Genomic DNA, 23,749 nt, shown 5'->3' on the forward strand with positions numbered 1-23,749 from the left:
ATGGTGAAACTAGGCCAGTTGCAGAGAATTCTTTACCGTCGACGCTTTTAATCTCTTAAAGCTTTCACATACATAATGAGACATGAAACTTGGTTTATCGCCAAAAAGTCATTTTCTTTTTGATCGGAGAAAGAAGCAAAGATTTAATACCGGCAAAACAAAACAAAAAAAAAAAAAAAAAAAAAAAAAAAAACTAAAACATATATATAATTGTATCTGATATACGAAAAGCCAAAACGTTTCTTTTAAGTTAAAGAAATAATATCTCGATATCTAACAAACTTTCAGTCGAAAGTGTAAATTCACTTATTGGATTCCTTTCGTAAAGTACCATCGTCATCGTCGATGTTTTCCGGTTGGAATGCTCTTTTGCGAAGAAGGCGAGCTCACGAGCCGAGCTTGAACCCTTTCAATCAAGTCGCGCGTGCAGATTTTCCATACGAATGCAAGTTTTCCGTAATACATGAGTGGCGGGAAAGTATAGGGAACGTCTCTCATGACTCTTCCATGAGCGCGGCACGCCATCCATTTGCTCTTCGCTCAACTTTCCATCCTTACCTCTTCACTTCGAACTTTCTTTCCCTGTGTCGAACGTAGAATCTAATCCTGCGATTCGCCGATTTCGCACGGAATGCATATTCGAGATTTCGCCCCGTCTTCTTTCTCATCACGCTTAAACGCTCTCGTGCTTTCCGCGATCTTGGCATTGATTAATAGATCTCTTTGGTTGGCGCATTCCTTCTTCAAACGTTTCTTGGAACAATCAAATACTTCTCACATCGCTTTCCTATCTTTCTCTCTGTGATACTTGAGCGTATATCTTTGTATTTTAACTTTTATCGTTATACATAATAGAAAATTATTTCGTTGCGTTCTTTCATTTTATACTTTAAAATTAATTAGAGGAGTTAACGCTTTTGAATTGATTTGTTTCAAATTAAATATAAAGAGAGAATTGAACTATTGTTGGACTATATATTTCTCGGATAAACGCGTGGTTGACGAAGATTTAACATTTCAAATAGTTCGTCAAAGAAATGGAGATTATAAAACAATTCGTTTTAATGTTATCCGTTAACATTTTTCTACTCACGTATCGTAAAGTGAGAATACGACCCTAGGAACGTAGTCGGCGACCCGGGACGATTTCCATAGTTTAATTTATATTGGCTTAATCCGTCGCAAACTTTGCCGGGACGTTTCTCGTGGATTAAGCGGCGAGCGCGCGGAGTTTGAATTTTTAAACCCCATTCCCCTGTTTCAGCAAACTTTTTTTTTTCACGAAAGAGAGAAAGTGCGCATCGGGTCTTATTTCCAATTCCACGAGATTCATGCCAAAATCTCCGGGACGCGCGAATTGCACGCCCGAGGCCACGATCCCTATTCTAAACATCTGCACTTTCGCGCGAGATGCGCCGCGCGATCGATTAATCGGACGGGAACTTTAATGGCGCGCCCGCCCCTTTGATTCCCGCGGTAATTTCGGCAATTTATCGTCTCAAGTTTCGATCCCTCTGTAACTCGTCGCTTTCACAATCAATCCTATCGAACTGTCCAGAGAGAAATTCAACGGAAGGAACAATCTTCTCGTATAATATTCCTCGCTTCGGGCGAATATCGAACCATTAGAGATATTCTGCATTTTTGCGCCACTTTCATTTTATCCTTTAAAAACTTTTAACTATTGGCTGATACTTTGATCTTTCGATTTTCTTGACAGCTCCGTGTATACGCGAGTACTCTCTTTGTTTCACTTAATGTCCAGTTTGTTTAATTCGTCCCTTTTAAACGCAAAGTAGTAGCGCATCGAAAGTCTTGCAGTTCTATTCAAATGTGAAGTGTCTTTTTTCAGAAACTTCTAAAAGATCATTCTTCGTTTTTCTACGGAGTTCCAACAAAATGCACAACTTCGTAATTTCTCTTACTCGAGATCTTGAGATATCTTAAAGAACACTTAAACTAAATTATTGCTTCAAGGAAATATTGAGTACAATTTTCTGAACTTTTAAGAACGTTTCCAAATACGTATGCATTTACTAGAATTCAGCAATTAATTGCTCAATTAATTAATCAATTGCTTGTAATTTTTAAATTGTTAATTCTTTAAGAATCGCATTTTTTTTTGCTTTGCTCTCACGAAATTTTTAATTTTTATTTTCCTTATCGATAAATTTTGATCGGCATAATCGACCAACGTCACGAATATTAAATTATTTATTTATTTGTTACTTCTATTTGCATTAAAACACTGACATTATTATATTCTTCACGAGTATAGCTAGATATCATTGAATATAGTTTCTTTTTCTTCAGAGTATTTTTCGAGATGGGGACCGAGCTTCCTCGTCTCTCTTTTTTGCGCTTGCGAAATCTTGTCTCCTCGCTTTCGCTTCCGGGCTTTCATTTCAAGCTCGTATCAGCGAGCTGCCGAAAATCCGACCTTTCCTCTCATTTCACGCTTGTCGTAGAGGCGACTCGACGTCGCTGCTTCAAATTTTCTCCTTTTTCCCTTTTAGCTTCGTGTGCACGATCTTGGTCAGTCGAGGGTGCCAAAAGTCACGTTTCCCAGATTCTCTCTTCTCTGCTAAGCACGCACTTTCCCTGTGGCTTCCTCTACTCTGTCGAAGAGAGTATGTCAGCCAGCAATTTGTACTTTTTCGACAGGATCCTCTTCTAGATTATAAAATGTACCGGCAACTCCTGTTCAAGATGAAGTAACTTACGTCATCATGAGATAACGCACTGCGAAGATTTCTTCTCCTAGGAGGCGAGTTGGACTTGTAATTTAGCCTTCTACATTTTTGAAATGTAGAAAACAGACATTGAATAAAAATAATGATGCCGATTCGTACGATAATTAAAAACGAAACTCATACATGGGAGTCATTTTTCAAAAGATACGTTTCACAAAATCCTCATATAAATTATTACATAAATTCATATTTTGTTATACGTTTACATTTACCGATGTAATAAGAGATTTTATATAAACTTTATTTTAATTAAAATACCAATCTCGTAATCTCTTTATTTCACAGATTAAATTCAGTTATCTAATTATGAAAATCAAATTACTTGTGTAAATTAATAATCACGCGTATTAATTTTGTGCTCAATTTTTAGAATTTGCACAGTTTCAATTCCATTGTAACGTAAATTAATACAGCAATACGAAGATAATTGCGAACAAAGAATCTTGAAGAAGGAAGTAATAACATTTCTCACAATTCTCTACAAAATGTATTAAATCGTTTTAATTTACGAAATAGCAATTGCAAGCGAGACAGTGACATGTTTTATTTTCTTTTGCTGGATGAAACACTACATTATTCCCCATGAGATCAATTACGTTATATACTTCAATGCACCCTCGATGAGTCTAAAACGTCCGGTGGGACGACAACGAATGCTCCCCGCTTTAATACTCTAATCTAACACCAGGGTGATTTCATCCTGTCCAATTTTGTTTTATCACCATCGTTGATCTTGCCTTTATCTTTATATATTTGATCTAAGCTTAATCCTTTCGACCTTTTCCAAATAGAAACAGTCGTTTCAACTTGCAATTGAAACCTATTTCTGTTTTTGTATCATGAAGAATCGTATGTATTCGAGTATACTATATTATTCTTAATTTATAAAGACGAAATTGGATTTATAAATATTTATCTTAAATTTAAATGCATTGAGGGAATAAGGAATTGCTCACGACGCTCAAAAGAATATATTCAGAATTCAAAATATCAATTTGAAAATTTGTTATATAAATTATTTAAAAATATAATATTTGCGTGACGTGTCATACTTTTTGCCTAAAATCACGAAATATATTTATCCAATGTGACAGTATGTAAATGTGATCCTTCAAGAGGAAAGAAAAAAACATTTCTACTGCAACAGCCACCGAGATATTGCGCGTCATAGTTATAAGACGGCAGAACCATAATGTATCTTTAATAGTACATAACAAATGATAGTTTAATGGCCCAAGCCTGGTCCCGCAGTTGCAACATCCGATTTAAGAAATCACTGAATTCTATAGTGGCGCAGGAATATGACAGATGCATGAGTTGTTGTTTGATAAAATCTTTCTGTCGACAATCCTTGCATAGAAAAGAATTCGCGAAAAATGAGGGGAAAATTTTATTAAAACGAGAAAGAGAGAGAGAGTAGTTTATCTTGTCATCTTTGTTACGTTTATTCTTCAATTTTTCTCCAACGCGTAAAACGAAATGTAAGACTACACACAATACATTTCTCTTGCGATCGACTCAAACGCAAGCTTTTTTGTTACACGTTTCATTAAGAAATTCCGTGCATCGAATCGGCAGAACGTCTCTAATTAAACATGGACGCGCTGAAAACAGCAAAAGGGAACAACAGTGAGGTAGAGAGAGAGAGAGAGAGAGAAAGAGAGAGAGACAGAGAGACAGAGAGAGTTCACCGAGTTTAGCACATTAATTTAACACAGTTAGGGTAGACGTACGCTTTGAAGCCGACCGCGATCGCGACGGCGGCGTTCTTAATTAAGCTGTCCGATTGTGCCGATCGCGGCATGGAAAACGTCGCCCCTACGTCACCGAATCGAAACGAGACGCTGTCAATGGGAGACAAGCGGGAACGCGGACGAGTCGGAACAATGAACGTTTATCAATGTTTCCAGCTGACGAGACGCTTTCACGTGGTATGACCGCGGTTTTCCACTGAAATGTTTTTTGCGAAATTATCTCTTTTCTTTCGCGTTTTTCCGCTCCGCGACTCTATCAATCTGTTTGACTGCGATATCTCGCGTACCAATATTGTCGTTGTCGGTGTCCAAACGCGAAAAAAATTACTGTAATGTTATCGTTGCAGTTCAAATAAAGCCGCGCGACATAGGAAGTACGGTACTATCGAATCACATCGTCGACTTGGAACGAACGTCTCTCGCTTCACATAACATTGCGAGCAACGAAAACGGAAAAATATATCGTTTTACGGACCTCATGGAACATTTTTTGTTTTATCATTGAAAACGGAAGCTTATACCTTTCGTGTCCGCGCAACAACAAATTTTCAGACGACACAGATTTTATTCCAAATTTTTTTGCTACGATACTTCTTCGCAATTGCTGCTTTTACTTTTATAACTCCTTTCCCATTTTTGTCAATTTCCATTTTTGCAAAAATCTTATCGGAGATTTGGGCTTTATTTTTCGATATTTTTTTTCAATAGGTCTGCGTTATCTTGTAAATGACTACTCATGCGATTTCGACATTTTTTTTTTTTGTTAACTTTCAAAAAAAATATAGAACGCGAATTTTTCATAAGAATTTCGGAAGGATAATACATTTATAGATACAATTATTAATATTTTTTTTAAAAGGATTCTCTATAAATATGTAAAATAAATAATAACGATTACTTAAATCTAAATTTTGATTCTGCTTAAGTATTATAATAAAAAGCTTAAGTAAAAATGTAACGTGTTATCTTTCTATTAAATAAAATTACTATATAATAGCAATCATTAATGTTTTAACGAAGATACATATTTTAAATGACACAAGGGAGGATCTTGTATACTTTGAAAAGTGCTTCTTTTTTTTCGAATACTTACTTGAATTTTTCTTTACCCTCTTATCTGCTTGAAAAAATGCCGTTTCCACCAGTTCCTCGAAGAATGCATTCTTTCTCTCTTTTGAAATCTTTTCTCGCCTTTTTCCTTACATTTTATCTGTGTTTTTTTCTTCTATTGTCTCCTGTCTGTCTTTGACACGAATGTCCGCTGCAAAAATTTTCACGAGCACTCACTTGTATCAGGCATATTTCCTTTAATCGTATGTAGACAGTCTTCTCAAAACGACGTCCCTCTTGAAATGCTACAATAAAGGACAAAGTTCCCTTTGATCTTTGATCAACGTGAAACGACAAAATTGAAATATACGATCGCTTTTTTTTCAAAAAGGATGAAAAGATCGAAAATTCAACCATTTAACTCATGTCAAATACTTACAAGTAAGAAAATTTTTGTATTAATACGCTGTTCCGATCAATGTAAAAGTTAAATTTAAATCGTTTTTAGAAGACGCGATATTTTACCGGTGTTATTGTAGCGTTCAATAGCGCTCTTAAATTCACTTACGACAACAAGATTTGTCTTGTTAGTTTTGGTATTGACAATGTACTCTTCAGAATATTCTGCTAGATACATATTGTCATCGTGACTACCGATTGTTAGGAATTGACCCTCGCGAACCCTCGTGAAGCACGATGGCCGATGAGGCACTCGTTGCTAACGCGAAACGTGGCAAGTCCACGCTGGTCAGAATGTACACCTTCAGCAGACCCATTACATTTATAGTGACGAACACCAAGTACCTGGATCTGCTCCAACAGCTACTGCTTAGATCAGCATTCTGTTCGTTTCTCGAACAAAATTTCATCCCTTACTCTCTCAATTTTTATTGGCATGTTTCGCGCAACAATAACAACATTAATCGCGAAATTTACGCGACCGGCAAAAATGACAATGGAAAGCTTTCACGTCGATAAACAAGACATTAGTCGGGAAAATCCGCGAGATGTATCTCTTTGTTTATGCAATAACAATCGCTTCATTTTGCGTGAAATATTCATAAATACTCTATTTTATCTTTCGTTCGCGTTTATTAATTTATTAGATGATTTACATGGCGCACTAATCTAACGCAATATATTACCTATATATAAGGAATTTTAATTTTACATAATTTTTAAATTTTTAAAATTGTGTTGAAATAAAAAATTCTATAATCATCTAAGCCGAATGAATTTAGAAAAATTTATTATTTCGTAAAATTAATCGGTTTAATTAGATTTATTTTAATGAATTTAATCGCACGATGATCAAACTACTTCTATCATCGATTTTCGTTTCACCATTTCATCCATGTTCACGCTAGAAATCTGTTGAACCTATGGTCGGCTCAAGCTGCCGACGTCGATTGCTTCGCTCCAAGTGGATTGTCCACATCCATCACCAGCTCTTCGGTTGGTTGCCTCAGCTTCCTGATATCCCATCATTTGATCGCGCCGTCTGTAAACCGAAGAGAACTCTGTATTGGTCTTGGAAGCTATCCAGAGCGTCTGGTTCGCCAAAATTTTTTGCGCCTTGTCGGAGGAAATGGAGAAAAGAAGCGTTAGTGTGACGGAGATTACAATTTGGCAGCGAAACGGCAGGCTCTTTGAGAAACGTTTTACCTCTAACGACGATAGCAGAAATTGCGACCGCGTTTACGAAATATCGCAAAATTCGCGGCGATCCATAATCCCCACAATAGCATTATTTCTCCGTGGAAAGTCTGCGTAGTTTAATTGGCGTGTTCCGGATAATTAATGCAGCGGTGGAGTCAATACGGCCGCAGCTCCTACATTTAAATAAAGTCGCGCAGTTATTTTGTCGTACATTTCTTATCTACTTTATCTATCTCATTGTCAGTCACAACAAAAAGTAGAAATAACGGAACAATTAACATCATGCGTAATAATTTCCGACGCAGTAAGCTTAACAGTGATATAATTATTAAAAATAATTATAATCACTAATTTAATATATAATATAACAAAATATCTTATAAATTATATTAAAAAAATTATCATAATGCACAGTGCGAGTAAAGCAAAAATAAAAAAGAACAATTGTTAAAACTATATAAAATCAAAAATATGTAATTATTCGAGTAATGGAATGAAATACTGATTAAACTCGAGTAAGAGAAAAGTACGCGTAATAGCTTTTAGCTTTACTAGCTGAAGTGTTCGAGTGTCGCTAATCGGTATTAGCACGTTATCGTCGATACGTCATATACACCACAGACTATATTAATCTGGGTATTAGAAACTACCGTTTGCGTGGCTTTGCGGCGTTTCGCTCGGAGGATATTTGCGAGTCCGGAAGCCATACATCAAAGTCAAGCACGTTCAAGTTCTGGTCAATAATCTCGGCGGATAGGTGCAAGTCCCGCGGAACTTCCTATTCGGAGATATATAGATACCTGTGGCTAAACCGACGACGGGACATTTGCACTGGCCTATTCCCAATTCGGATGTCCCAGTTGCACGCTTGGCCAAACGTCAGGCTGCTAATCTGCATCGACGGATCACGTGGATTAAATTCGGTTATCATTAAAGACGACGTTGATCTCAGGCATATGTCGATACTTGTGACTTCTCTGCAATAAAATCAAATTGTGTTATTGCGCATTTTCTCTGGTATAATAGATAATTAATCATACAAATTAATTTAGATTCTTTGAAATCTAAAATTTAAAAATATAGAAAAATTAAATTTTATTTATATTTCTTTTCCTTTACGATATAGTCATTAAAATTGACTATAGAATTATTTAAAACTTCGCAGTAGATAAACGTTTCTTTTTATTTTCAAGTTTTTTAATAACGCTAACTTTTTTCATCCCAAAAAATTGTGCGCGTTTTGAAAGGGTTCACACAAAACTATCACGTTATATATATATATATATATATATATATATATATGTATATATATAAAACTCTTGAAAATATTTGTATCGATGGCTTTTCATATTTCTTTTTTTTCAATATTTGAGATTTTCGCCAGTCATAAAAAATTTTATATTTCGCCATATTACGCTACCAGAAATCACGTTACTGGAAATGCGTTCGGTTTTATGGGCGGTTGTTTTTGTCATGTGATATGTTTCTGTCAATAACAAATGCGCGGCATAAACAACACGTGTGCGAACCGACGTCTGGCTTTAGATATAAAGATTCATGTCAGTGAGACACATTTCAAATATTATGAAGGACTTTGAAACGACCAATCGATTCCGCGATCAGAACCAGGACGGGCGAGTGACAGGTCGCGTTTGACGACGACACGATGAAACATGCTTCCGATACATTGTAAAACGTGTCATACTTGACATTCTAAAAAAAATTCCTTTTCGCGCGAGATATTGCATTAGTGTACATAAAAAAATTCAATAAAATTCAGACATTTAAGGTAAAAGAATATTTTGAAATATAGCAAAAAATAAAAGTAATTTGACAACTAAAATAATATTAAAGTAAATATTTTATAACATTAAAATAATATTTTAAATTTTTTCAAATTTTTTCATTTTACATTATAAAACCGAATAAAATGATGAATTCTTCCACTTTTATTACATATCATTAAATTTTCTATCCAAAAATATTAGATAATATAAAAAAACACTCTGTTATATTTCTATTTAAAAAAAAAACTAAATTTTTAAATAAATCATTATTTCGCTAAAAGTTTATAAATTATCTGATGTTTTATTGATGGTAAAGCAAGCGTTGCTCGTATTTATGTAATATATAATAACAAAGAATTCACATTAGATAGTTTCTAACTCCATGAAATAGTAACAGATGGTCAATCGATTCTGTGCATCGGACAATAGACTGTATGATAGATGAGTGACTGGTCTTACGATGAATTGCGGATTGGCATACGTTCGAGATTCTGGATAAAATTTATTTCTCTCCTTTTAGTTTTTCTTTTTTCAATCTTAGAAATACGATGAAGTTGAAAGTAATTCGTTCAATGACGCGATAACGTCATCTTCATATCTTATATAAAAAATATTACGTCGCGTTTTATATCTTTTTTTTGCCTCAATATTAGCGTGAAATAATTTATTGTAACAATCTATATTTTTCCTAAAATGCGCGGAAACCAAAGAACATTATTAGTGTTTGAAGCGAAGTAAGGGCAACCTCCTGTGATCAAAATGGTTTGCTTTGTTTCGCGATAAGTCTGATTCGAAAGTGAGATAATATTCCAATATTTTAATGTAGAGTAAAGCAAGTTGAAAAACTTTCCTGTTTTGCAATTTTCGATTTTTTTTATTTCTCTTGTTCTCTATTTCGCGGATATGCCTCCTTATTCCAAAGAATTTGAAATAGGAAAAAAATTTTTTTTAATTGTCAATGTGTATGTTTCTTAGAAATGCTTCAATATCTTTATTTACATTCAGTTTCAGCTAAAGTCAACTAACACTTCTATCGCCTCTATAGATTCGAATGCTGAAATATTGAACATGACGATATTTAGAAACTTATAGTGTGCACATAGAAGAAAAGCGGATCAATTCGCTCGCACGAGAATCGATATATAAGCCTTTATATAAGCGTCAGACACCTGCAAGGCGCGCAACACGTGTTTGAACGCTTGAAGAAAAAGGCGAAGAAAACTCGCGTTAAACAAGCATCGAAAGACGAAAAGCCGACGAGATAAGAGAGCTTTCCCGTGAGTTTTCTCAGCAGCATCGTCGTCTAGCGAGACAACGTATCGATTTATGGATGCGCTGTCCCGTAAATAAGTTACCAGGTCTCGTGCAAAATATGCGGCAATGCGAAATAGTAAAGCGGCAAAGCTTACTTAGATCGATTTTAAGTATGAAAAAAATGGCAAACAAATTTATTATCGCAAAAGCCATAAAAGAGAGAGAAAGAGAGAGAGAGAGAGAGAAGGAGAAAGAGAAATAATCGGGATACTTTTTTCACGTTTTGAGACATGCGCAGAAATCGCGTCTTCGGATTTATGAAAGACCTATCCTTTATCAGTCTGTACATACAAGAACATGTTATACGAGCAGCGCCAGTTTCAGTGAAGATACCTTACGCGTCCTATGATAATTCCGTACGTGACCGCGATTTGCCGAGAGAGATTTAACTCCGTCCGAATAAGCGCGCGTCGGACACGTTGAGGCGAGACTTTGAATATTCCTGAGATATCGGCGATAGCGAGATTTGCAGTTTAATGCGCGCCAGCCGCTTTAAAAAAAATGAATAATTGCGAAAGTTTGCACTTCATAAGCATAAACTTTGAACTCTAAATAAAGAAGAGTCGGAAGCCGAAAAATCCTTATTTATATACATTATTCTCGTCAGATACTTAATTTTAGCACACAGAGCATAAGTTGAAAATTACAATATATTATATTTTTTCTTATTATAGTTACGGATAAAATAATTATTCTTGTTATAAATACGGATTGAACACAAAATTAGATTTTTTCGTTTCCATCCAATACAAACGTCAAATATCTTATTTCACGAGGAAGGACGAGTGCATACTCATGTCAGCGAAATAATTTTCATAGATGTTGATTGCGTTCTGTAGCACATAACGTATCATAAACTAAGTGAATAAGTTAAGTTAATAAAGTTATTATATGTAAAGTTACTATAACTAATCTTCTTATCTAAATTTCGAGCTTTACTACATTAGAGATTCTAATGTGCTTATCTTACTTATAAGATTATATATCTTATTTCATTAATATAATTAATAACATATAACATAAATACATTTAATATATAATTAATAATTTATTATTAAGCATATAAATAATTATATATATATTTTTTTAGAAATTTCCTCAGATTAAGAAATCTTGTTATTTTATGAATAAATAATATTAATACCTTACACATTGAGATGCACCTTAAATGAGATTAGAATTAGATATATTTCACAATAGATATTTCAAAGCAACTCACGTCGGTGAGTTTCTTCATCCTCAGCGCCCAATTCTCATCCTCTACAACGCGCCAACAAAATCTCAGCACGATTTCCTCGTCCTTCATGTTTATCTCCTTAGGTCATCCTCCAAATGTAACATCTTGCTCTTTTTTTTACTTTGCTGGCGATTTACATCTGACTCGAGGGAAAGGATAAAAAAATGTATCAAGAACGATGCGCAAACTGATGAAGTTATAAAAGCGAATTTGCCTATATCTACATCCGCCTATTCTTCTCTCAAGTATCTTTTTGTTACGAATTATTAAATTTGTCACGTTTAAAACGCGTTCTCGAGGACGCCCTTAAGAATCGCGGTTATGACGTTAAAGCGGTACTTTAGCGTTTTACTTAAAGAAGAGACACGTTTTGCTTTGCATTGTTAATCCATATTTTCATCACGGCGCCAATGGCTTATCTGTTCTGTAAACGTGTGCAAATCCCTATTTGTTACGGAGTTGATCTCATAAACAATTTACGCGTTTCAACATAAACCCGGATTTATATCGCGGCACGTGTCATCAAAAGCGCGTTCATAAATGTCGATCGTTATATTTACGCGAGATTAAATCCGTTAGATTTGATTTTTTTCACGACAGAAAACACGTGGATCCGCGATGTAACTGATACGAGATGCATGTGAAACACAACATTGCATTCAAGTTAAATTTTCCGTGATTTTTATACTTTGCATACTCATGAAAATGGATTTTTATCGTAAATTCGCTTATTTTTTAGTCGTACACAATATTTATTTTAAATTTATTCGTAAAATATAAAAAATATATGGAAGGCTCTAAATGTGGCTCGCATTGCAGTCCTATACGCATATTCTTTATTATTATTAAACGTTAGAAATTTAGATCCGCTACAGAATTAATTCGACGGTGACTCGCAATTATTTTCATAATCTCAGTTTTTCTTCAAATTCTTTCAATACATAAAAAATATAGAAACTCATTAAGATAATTAATGATGATACATTTTAGAGGCACGTAGTATGATATTACGAATTTACATTAGCAACTAAGATTATCTACGAAAAATTTTATAATTTCTGTTTATTTATTTGTTCTATTTTATTAAATAAATAATTTCTATTTAAAAATTATTAAAAATTAATAATTACTAAATTTTTAATATTTATTAACTTTTTGACCGTAAAAAATATTTGTACATTTTTAATTATACTTGGCGCAAACTATTTTTTTATTGATTATAAAAAAGTTACAAGTATTAAGACCAAAAGATTGTATTCTTTTAGACTTATAATGATTTCCTTCTCTCATGAAGCGTAAAATGCTTCGACTTGGATACGTCACAATAGCAATAATGGCTCAGGTGGATGTAATCTCGCGTGAATTCCGAATTCGGCAGGATATTCTCCTGTATGATAGAGTCGGTCTCCTCGAAGAAGCATTGCTTACCGAACTGCGACCTTGGGTTGATATATGCGTACTGGATCAGCATTATCGGAAACCGTTCTACGGACTGTAAAACGCCGATACGATGGCAAGCGAGGCATTTCCGTTCAATTATTTAGGAGATGGGCGAAAGAAATCGGCGCACGTGCACGTCTCACCTAACCGCCGAATACTTTTCACGCACGAACGCCTGACATCGATCGAGATTCGAGATACGAGATACGCTCGATATAGCATGAAGGGCTATTAAGGCAATGTTCAGCTTGCGAAACACGCGAACGAACCATGGCGTGATACAAGAATATCGGATGTAACAGCTTAATAGGCATATTAAGCGATTATGATTATGATCCATTATACAATTTGATATGAAAGATCAACGTTATCCGCGATTTTTCATTAAATTTAGATATTGTAAAAATTTTATAAAAAAATATCTTCCAAACAAAAAATCAAATTACAATAGTTACACACCGCAAAAATAGACACGTTTAAATTATAGGTAAATCCATTTATTTTTCGATAACGGATGCGTATTAATCTAAACTTTTTTTAAAATATTACACAAAAGAGGTAACCAACAGTTAACTTTTACAAGCAAATGGGAAATATCTCTTATAGCAAATTCGATCATCCGCACTAATGCATACTGCAATAAAGACTGCTGTACACGAGGATATCTAAATAAAAAGGAATCATATAAACATCTTAAGTAATTAAAATTCAATCATGACATATTTGTCTGTAATTTTTTTTTAGTAGAACATACATTATTCATCATTAAAGTGTTTATATATTATGTCATTATACTTACATACTTCATATATAGCAGCCTTTAATATGCACTAGTGTGGTGTAGTGCGGATGACCGAATTCGCTATTACTTTACAACAAGAAAAAAAACAAAAAAAAAAAAAAAAGATTACTCGACTCGTAAAGTTGCTCGGTATATACTTCATGCAAGAAGAATATAGAACTCGAAGAAAAAAATTGGCGTAATTTCTTGCAAAACGTTCGGTTCTCATGATGCATCCCCTTTGTCGGATATTCGATTGCGCGTCAATTTGCCACGCTGAATGCACTCTGTGGAATTGTTAGATGGAACCGCGCGAGCACGTGCTTTCGTATCGCGCCGCGCCGGACCATCGCGATGACATTATCCCTTCGCCGAGGGCACTCACAATTTCTGCGGTTCGCAATCCGATGTTCGCCAATCAACGCTTTCGCGCCACTCAATAAATCGGATGGGCCGTCGCCGCCGCCAAGCGTGCAGCATCTAATGAATCAGATTCGATGCAGAGCCAGCGGCATTGTGTGATCGATTATCACGACACGAATCTGGAACTTGGCGCGCGATACCACAATGCCGGATTCAATTTGCGAATCACTAATGGCCGGTCGGATTCGATTCGTCCAAGTTTTAAGAAATTGGAGCTACGTTCGATATACGAAGTGGCACGTTCAGCTATTAGCGTCGAATCTAATGCGAATTTAATTGCTGTATCGTGGATCGCGATGAACGGATGACGATGTTCTGTAAAATTGTTTGTCGATTAAATTATCGACAACTTTAGAAGATTTTTAATTTTACGCAGCTTTTATTTTTGTTGCGAAAATAAGTCTCTTTTCCAATTCTATTGCAATTTTCATTATATCTTGTATAAAAAGAGCACAATCTTCTCATTGTTGTCTAGATAAAATATTTTTAGTTTATTATTTATAAATTTATTTCCTACGTGTATGAAAATTCGCAAAATTTTTTTTTTTTTTTTTTTTTTTTTTTTAGTTAAAATAGATTCAATTGACACTTCCCTTTTTCTATGCAAAACCCATTCGATGCTTCTCACCAGCGATTTAATTAAAAGCTGCGCCTTATATACGCAATAATATATTGTCAAATATATGATACTAATACTATCACTATGATTTAGGAATTCTAAATACAAATCCAAGATTCACGAGGTTGACGCATCCGGTAGTTTGCACGAGAACACAAACTAATGACAATATTATTCAACCGTGAGTTATTGAACGGAATTCGCCAATCAATGCCCTCGTATGAGTTCTCAAATCGGATAATCCTAGAGACTGAGCTACTCGTAATGAATCTGATCGATTGAATCGGGTGAAGAGAGAGAGAGAGAGAGGGGAGCAGGGGAGCATCCGCATACGAGGACACATATCGAAGATGAACCCGAAGCGCGTTGCTAAAGCAATTTAGCCGCAGATTCCAAACCGCATGGCAGCGGCATCGCGAATGGAAAGTTTGGAATGGAATTCGCAGGACCTCACAGTTCTCTGAATTTTGGCGACAATTAAGACCGATGTTCAATGAACGATCCCCAAACGTCGGAGAGAGAGAAGTTACGAGAGAGACTGAAAATTAGTTCGGGCGGACGGATGGGATGAGATGATAGGAACGATGTATTGTGACATTTATGTTGTAATGCGCGGCAATTCCATAAATCGGATACATTTGAAGCAGGAATAACGTAATGTGTAACGCACCTATAGCGTATTAAACGCGCACGAAAATTACAATATCGATAACATTCCTCCCGTTGCGTACTTCATTCGTTCAGACGCAAACTGCACGCATTACATGTCCAAATTTTTCATATAATTGCAGCCTCATTAAAATTTTAATAAATCAACATGAATTTTTCTTGGATCGCGAATAAATTATTCTTGTGATTTTTTTATTAATTTCACCAATGGATTGATACACCTATATCTACATCATTTTTTATTACATTTTAATGACACCTCTGGAATGTAACCTTGAATTAATAAGCATAAAAATCAACGATTAAAGAGCATTGGCGAAAATAATAAGATCGAAATACAATTCTGCAAACTCCACTCTGAAATTTTCAGCGAGAAATGTTGGGAGCTTTCTGGCGCAAGGTAAAGTCGTATTGGTGGTGTTAACTTACACAGAAGGGAAGTACTCATAAAGTTACTATTAAATTCGTAAACTATTAAAATAGAAATTTAATTTTATTGTGCAGTTTATATAAGAGAGAGTAGTGTTCCGATTCCCGCGATATATTATATTTATTAAGAAATCTAATAAATTTACGGGCAAATTTTCGCGAAAATAAATTTAAATATTGTAAACGCCCTGGAAATTTTATATCTTTTCCGGTAAATAATACGGTCTTCTCATCCAGGTGTCCATAAAGATCTCGGCGCCTCGTTCGTTTAAGAGGGCGAGAGCACTGCCAGAAGAATCCGAGAATTTTATCAAAGGAGAATCTCGTTTGTCTCGATGGAGCGAGATTTGCGAAATGAATATCTTGCTTGAACTCCCGACATTTTTATCAAATGAAAAATTGCAAATAATTCGCGTATTAAATCAGCCTTTGAAGATTCCGAGAAGATTACTACATATTATTATTCCAAATCCCACGATTTTGCATAAAGATTTTAGTATTGGAAAGAGCGATTTCGTAACGCGTGATTGGCTACTTTTGCAACGTAATATTGATCGAGAGATAATTACGCGACCTAAAGGATGGAAGAGTACACAGTCCAGCTGTGCAGAAGATGGCGTTTCGAAAAAATCTCGAGGATGTATCGAGGATCATCGACAATCCGCAGAATTTTGCGCGGAAATGAAGCACGAAAAGTGTGAAAACAACAATTGTCAACAAATATCTGCGGAAAGTTGTCGAAAGTCTTGTACCGACTTATTGAATCATAAAGAATACTACCAGTCGATTGAGTCCAGTTCTCCGATTTACTCCGACAAACCTGTACCGTACAACGATCGACGAGCATGCGATTCAGTGAAGCATGATTGCTATAAATTGAGTATAATATCATGTGAGAAGTGGACTCGCGGAAAATCGGCTATGGAAAGGAAGGTTTATCACAAATGCAAGCCAAAATTGTGCGCTTATACAAATATTCGTGACGAAGCAATACATTTTCCATCTGACGTACCACGAGATTGTAACGAAGGAAAATTAAAAGAGATAACAATAGACAAGTTAAAACGAGTCGAAACTACTCATTCTGCAAGACAAAGTTCTAAAACGGAACCTTCAGTTTCCGAAAAAATTTCTAGCGAGAAAAAAGATTCTCCCGTGAAAAGTAAAATATCTAAACCGTCTATGTCACAGCCTTCTATGTCAGATATTAACGAGCAGTTAAAACCTGATCCTCCTCCACCGAAATATCCACATTGGAGCGAGAAACTGTTATCTTATTACGATCAGTGCTCAGAGAAGAAAGTTCGTACGTCCACTGTTCCATCTTCACCAATGATTTTTGTTCCTCGGAAGGAGCCGTGGAAGCCTTGGACAAAAGGTACCACATCATCCGTTCAAGACGATTGCGGGAAGAGTACGAGTAAAAATGAATGCCACAAAACAAAAAACGCGAAAACGAGAATAATAAAACGAGATACGCCGTGCTTACCAAAGAGTGTATCGGAAAAGCACATACCGCGTCGCGTGATCTCCTTTGAAAATAAATGTGCTGCTTCTTTGACGTTTCCTGCGCATGTTAACAAAACGAAGCGAAGAGTCCAGCGATTTCCGACGCTGACGAAAAGCGGTAGTTGTCAAATCGAGAAACCGGAAAAAGATTTCTCTACGCCAGACGTTAGCGACTGCAGTCCCAACATAGCGAGCTTCAAGTATCGATTGAGCAAGTGTCCTTCCATCAAGATGTGGAGTATCGGTGTCAATCAAAAATCGTCCGCTACTACTGACGTTCACGCGCGACCGAAGCAAGAATCTGCTTTGTCCGTCTGTGAGAAAATCAAAAGACAGGAATCGCGAGCGCAGAATAAAGAGGAAGGAAAGAAAAGGAAATTCAAATCGTCCGGCAAATGGATTCGACAGAGATATAAAACTCGCTTGAAGATATTCCAGAAGGGAAATGGGCGCCTTGATCCTTGTCTACCGCGAATCGTCGAGCTGCGACAACCGCGAGACGGAAAAATGCGATCGATCCTGTCGAAACTGTTCGGGCTCGCTGCCGACGAAGGCGAACTTTCTCCGCGATTGAAGAGCCCGTGCCGTCCGCCTGATAATTGTCCATCTAAGTGGCCGGTTGTCGAGAATAAAAGTTACCCGACGAAGATGAACGAGAGCAGAGTGGTTCGCGACCAAAACGTGGGAAAACGTCTCTGCAAAAAGCGCTGAGCATCTCTAAGAAGACTACTTTACCGGAGTTAGCATCGATGAATTCAGACGATATTGTTTTTGCGCATACCTAAAATTTACATTATTCACACATATTTTATATTTCATATACAAGTAAACACTTTAATATGATAAATATCTGCAAAGCATTTGAAAAACAGGAATTTTGGATATAAATAAGATATAATCTTAATAAATATTTTTTTCTAATAAGTATTCTTTTTAATTTTTATATAATTTTCGACAAATGTAATATTGATAAAAATGATACACATATTATATCTGCTGTTATAGTTCTCTCTGGACAAGCATTTAATCCCGCTAAAAGGAAGAAAACGTTTAGATCCTCTGCAACAAAATTTGCAGAGTACCCCTTCAATTTATTCTGCCTTGTTTATATTAATAAGAAACAGCAAAATAGCTTCTTCGTAAGTGAAATATATACACGACATCCAAAGGTAGTATAAAAGTGTAGGAGGGGAGGCACGGAAATGAAAAAATGCAACTCGGGTAGCCCCGAGACGGCTGCAAAAGAGGTCCGCTCGGAGCAGCTGGTCTCTAACTTTTCACGTTTATCATTATCTCACCCTCTCGTCGTACACCCTTATTTTTGTACCCGGCGGAACAAACTTGCGCATCAAACGCCGTTGTTTTATGGCCGGTATACATTTTCATTTCTGTCGGAGGATGATATATCTTGCAGCCCTAATAAACGCGACTCAGAATTTAGCAAGCATTTATCTTGTCTACATCGCATGAAAATAATGACGAAAAAATGAAAACGCAAATTTGTATTAATTTACTTTCGATAATAAATGCAGAATGATGGCAAATTCTACATTATAAATATGTATAGCTATGAAAAAATTTATATTCTCTCTGGTGTTGCATAATATTTATTACATGTCAAATTGAGTTCATTTATGTTACGATTTTATAATATAAATTATTGTTCAAACACTAAAGTGGTTATTTGTCCAAGATATTAATAATAAAATATAACAAATAATAAATAATAAAAAAATTTGCAATATTATAATATTAGGCATGCGTTACGTACATTTTTGCGAGCGAAAATTTGATAGATTTGAGTCTTTCTTTCTATGTTAATTCAATGAGCTTGTAATCTACACAATCAAATCGATATATCGCTCCAATAACTTCAAAATTGCTACCTATCTACAGGTACCCGCATTCGTTTTTTCCCTCTTCTCATTGAAATTACATATAATTAAGGAACATGGTAATTTTACGTGCTATTTAGCGGGCGAACGATCGCTGCCGGTAATGTTCACGATCGTTAACCCCTAATTGAACACCCGGCAATGAACAATCGGCCTTTGGTCGGCCGTTTTGTCTAACGGACTTGAAATGATGAAAATTGCAGCAATATTTTCACGGTACTCATACAGAACAATTCGTATTGTTACAGATAAACGATGATTGGTTCCATATGGAGCATCGATCCGTGGCGAAGAGATCGACAGAGCCGCATCTTGAAGTGCATCAGAGGCTGATGAAAGACTACAGAGTACATCGAGCGGAGCAGCAGCGGGCGAAATCGCGTATCAAAAGAGATCTTATAATTAAACGTCCGTCCAATATTCTATCCATGCTAAATGATGAAAGGTGGCCTCAAATGTGGTATTTGGTAAGTGATTTTACAATCACAAGAATACTTTATATGATATAAAATTAATATACAATTAATAAATGTACGGATAGATACAATTTCACATAATTAAATTATTAAAAATATGATATAAGAAATTTAGTACAAGTAATATTTATTTTTTTTTTTAATATTTACATGTGTAAAAAAAAATGCATTAACATAATTATTATAATTATTATCATAATTTGTACGAACAATTCCAAAGGCTTACGTTTAATTTTTTTAGTTATAATAGTACTCTCTTGCTATTATCGATAAATATAAAAATATCTTTACTTACGTGTATTTTATGATTTAACTTTTTCAAAAGAATTATATAATATGATCAACGGAAATAATACAAAATAAACCAGTTTGATCAATATCGGCTCAGAAAAAGCGTCGACATTTGTATCATAGATGAAAACCCTAGCCGAAAATGGAATGTTGGAAGTAGCGGATAAATTTTTTTTTTTTTCAGAATAGGGGGAAGGGATTGGACATGAACGTGCAGGGTGCTTGGGCCGAAGGAATTACTGGAAATGGCGTCGTGGTCACAATTCTCGACGATGGCTTAGAGAAAGATCATCCAGATCTTTTTAAAAATTATGTGAGTATTTAAGCGTATATCTTTCATAATATATTAATATTATATCTCTCATATATAATTTTTTTATTACATAAAATAAGTTGACTTGAGTAAACTTATTACCAGAACAAACAAAATAGTAAAACAAACACATTCTTAATATGTTATTAAAAGATAATGCGTATGTGTTACGTATGGTTGCATTTCACACTTAGCTTCTATTAATAAAATATTGTAAACTGAAAGTAATTTATATTTAAGTTTGGATTTAAATTAAATCGTATTTTGTAATTTTTCATAACGGTTATATTAATTTTAAATAAAGTAGATTTCTCTCTGATTAAATTTACGCGAATAAGCAAGAACGCAAGTTCTTAATACTTGATTAATATCATGGAATATGCGCTAGTCAAATGCATTTTACATTCGTCGAGACAAGAAAAAATGTGAAAAAAGAAAAGTACTTCCGACGAAGGACACAATAGAATAGCGGCAGATGAAGGAGGATCGTGGATCCATTGCAAACATTGGTTACATCAGAGTACAAACATTAGAAGGGATATGCACGATATATGTATCTGACAAGTAACTATTGATTCGCGGATGATTACATTGAATGAGAGATATCTGCACACGCAATAGAAAGTGAACCGTATTAATCAGCCAGTGAACACATACGTTGTGATAGTGTACTACTCTGATTATGCAAGTTTGTGTATATTCCTTCGCATTTGTATTTTTATTACGCAAATATACGAACGGACACAAATGTGTGTTTGTATTGAGAAAAAATTTTCGAAAATATTCACAAAATATACCTGAAATATAATAAAACTTCTTAAGATAAAGAGAAAAAAATTATTGCCAAAAATTTTATTAATTAATCATTTTCTATTTTCTTATTATAAATATTTTTCTTGCTATAAACCTATAATTTCTTATAATATATAAATTTATTCAAAAACTTTTCTATGCAAGCAACTTGTTACATGACAAGTGCATTTTTATCATTAATTCCATCACGATTGTTTTATTTCAAGTACTAAATTTTTTATCTGTGCGCGAGTCTTTTTTCTGAAGTTGATATGAAATGCGAACGAAATTTATCGTAAAATGCATAAATTTTAATTAATGCCGTTGTGCCGATTTCTGTTGTAGGATCCGCAAGCGAGTTACGACGTCAACAATCATGACGAAGATCCAATGCCAAGATACGACTTAGTAGATAGTAATCGACACGGCACAAGATGCGCCGGAGAAGTCGCAGCCACTGCCAACAATTCTCTCTGTGCCGTAGGTGTTGCTTTTGGAGCTAGTGTAGGTGGTGAGTTTCCTGAAAAGCATTACTTAACATTCATAATCACACTTTGAGAATTAAAAGAACCTTTTATGTCTATATATGTATAGTTTAAGATGTGCAGTATTATAGAGATTTTTATTCTAACGATGTCTTCTACAACGTTGGGAATTACATTGCACGAATAATATAAAAATTTAATTATTATTTTATATAAACTTAATTATACATATATAATTTTGAAATAAGGTGGAAATAAAGTATTAACAAATTTATAGACATAGAGAGAAAAAGATAAAAAAAGAGGAAACTATTTAAATGCTGATCTGTCAGAAATAATAGTTTTATTTCAACAGAGCAATTATTTAAATTTTAATTCTTTTAATCTCGCACTTCTATTTCCAAGTAGCAAAAACGAAATTAGTATTGAAATTACGTGCTACTGCGTGCGATATGTGTCTGTAATATGCAAAATTGATATTGTGATTGACATCATTTTCGAATTAGAATCGAGATTGGCAGTCTGTTACATGTATTACCTTCGGGACTGATCTAAATCGATGGACGATGCCTAATTTCGATCTTGTAAATTGGATCCTTGGATCTACATGCCGCGGGAATTGTGCGAGATAATTAATACAAACATGAAATGCATGCAGCTTAATCATATAAAGACACTTGATATACATATATATGTATACATATTGAGTATTCTTAGATACTAGCGTTGAAAATTTTCATATAAATTGACAATATGCATAAAATCCATTTTGTATGTAAAAAAGACAATATGTTGCTTTTTCACTATCATGTTGCCTCTCAATTCTCCGTAATTCTGCTTTTATGTACAGGTGTTCGAATGTTAGACGGCGACGTGACGGATGCCGTTGAAGCAAGGTCCTTGAGCCTAAATCCCCAACACATCGATATTTATAGTGCGTCATGGGGACCAGATGACGACGGCAAAACTGTGGACGGTCCCGGTGAATTAGCCACCAGAGCTTTCATCGAGGGAATTACTAAAGTGAGTGTTCACCACTCGAAATTCTACTATTTTTATTTTTTCATGGATTTATTTAACCATAATGAACTAAATTTAAAAGTTTTTTTTTTCTAAAGTAATTATTTTTTAATACAGCTCCATTACATATTTAATGTTTTTAAATCTTAAAATAAAAATACTAAAATGCTAAAAATATTAAAATTTAAAAAATGGATATTTTTGACCTTTGGTAGCTGAGCCAACAATATTTCTTATAAAAAAAATAATTTCATTCGCAGAAGATTTAGTCAGATATATTGGAATATCTCGCAAATTGTTTCAAATTTTTTTAACACTATTTGCTTAATTGAAAAATCAAGGATGCTTGTAATAATAATCTTAATTATCATCTTTTTTGTTATTAATTGCCATATCTTTTACCTCTTTGACGACTTACAAAGAAGTATGCCGTACGTCTCTCTCAGAGCTTCAAACTTCGATGTAGTAGCGTAATCCACTTAGAACTGCAATTTTCTTCGCTATAATTTCCCGCGTTATGACAAGGTAAATGCAATTAGCCGCAAGGTATCCCTGCACGAAACGGAAGCTTATAGGTTGCTTCAAGATGCTTCCTTGACTCTCAAACGTCAAGCTGCAGGGAATTTTCAAGCTTGATATTACAACGCTTATATTCAGTTAATGCGCTGCAACATCAACACAAAAACATCGATCGTAAAACAAATCAATTACTTGACCTGTAAAAATTCTGTTTAAAATAAAGGTATTAATTCGAAGATTTTTAATTGGAAATTTAAATCAACGATTCTTTAAAACTGTTGGAAGATTAATATAAGTGAGAAAATTACAAACGCCGATCGATAAACTATCTAATATGACGTTGCAGTACTGAAATGCCGAAGTGAGAAATTGTTCGCACGTAACTGGGGATCATTACGTTCCGATGATTTTCTTCCATGATTTTCTTACGAATCGAAATTCCTCGGGAATTACTCTCATCGGTTGAAATCTTTGTTTGAGAGTAAGAAAGAAATTTAACAGCTCTCGTGATTGGAGTTAACCAACTCCTGAGTT

General features: G+C 34.9%; 2 protein-coding genes across 6 annotated transcripts in view; both read left to right on the forward strand.

The window, feature by feature from the left end:
• LOC140672209 (furin-like protease 1) overlaps positions 1–23,749 on the forward strand; it is a 206,186-nt gene that overhangs the window by 148,449 nt on the left and 33,988 nt on the right. For all 5 annotated transcript variants that reach the window (XM_072904129.1, XM_072904130.1, XM_072904128.1 and 2 more), the window contains exons 3-6: positions 19,568–19,786; positions 20,271–20,399; positions 21,537–21,702; positions 22,527–22,699. In XM_072904129.1, the coding sequence (XP_072760230.1) occupies positions 19,568–19,786; positions 20,271–20,399; positions 21,537–21,702; positions 22,527–22,699 (687 nt within the window). The remainder of the gene's footprint in view (positions 1–19,567; positions 19,787–20,270; positions 20,400–21,536; positions 21,703–22,526; positions 22,700–23,749) is intronic.
• LOC140672210 (uncharacterized) lies at positions 8,557–19,533 on the forward strand. The gene has a single exon (XM_072904134.1). It carries the CDS (start codon positions 16,270–16,272, stop codon positions 18,133–18,135), a length of 1,866 nt encoding a protein of 621 aa, XP_072760235.1. The 5' UTR covers positions 8,557–16,269; the 3' UTR covers positions 18,136–19,533.

Source organism: Anoplolepis gracilipes, chromosome 13, assembly GCF_047496725.1.
Source record: "Anoplolepis gracilipes chromosome 13, ASM4749672v1, whole genome shotgun sequence".
In the NCBI taxonomy this organism is placed as follows: domain Eukaryota; kingdom Metazoa; phylum Arthropoda; class Insecta; order Hymenoptera; family Formicidae; genus Anoplolepis; species Anoplolepis gracilipes.

Coding starts and splice junctions, on each gene's coding strand:
- LOC140672210 (XM_072904134.1), top strand. CDS start 16,270: ATGAATATCTTGCTTGAACTCCCGACATTTTTATCAAATGAAAAATTG.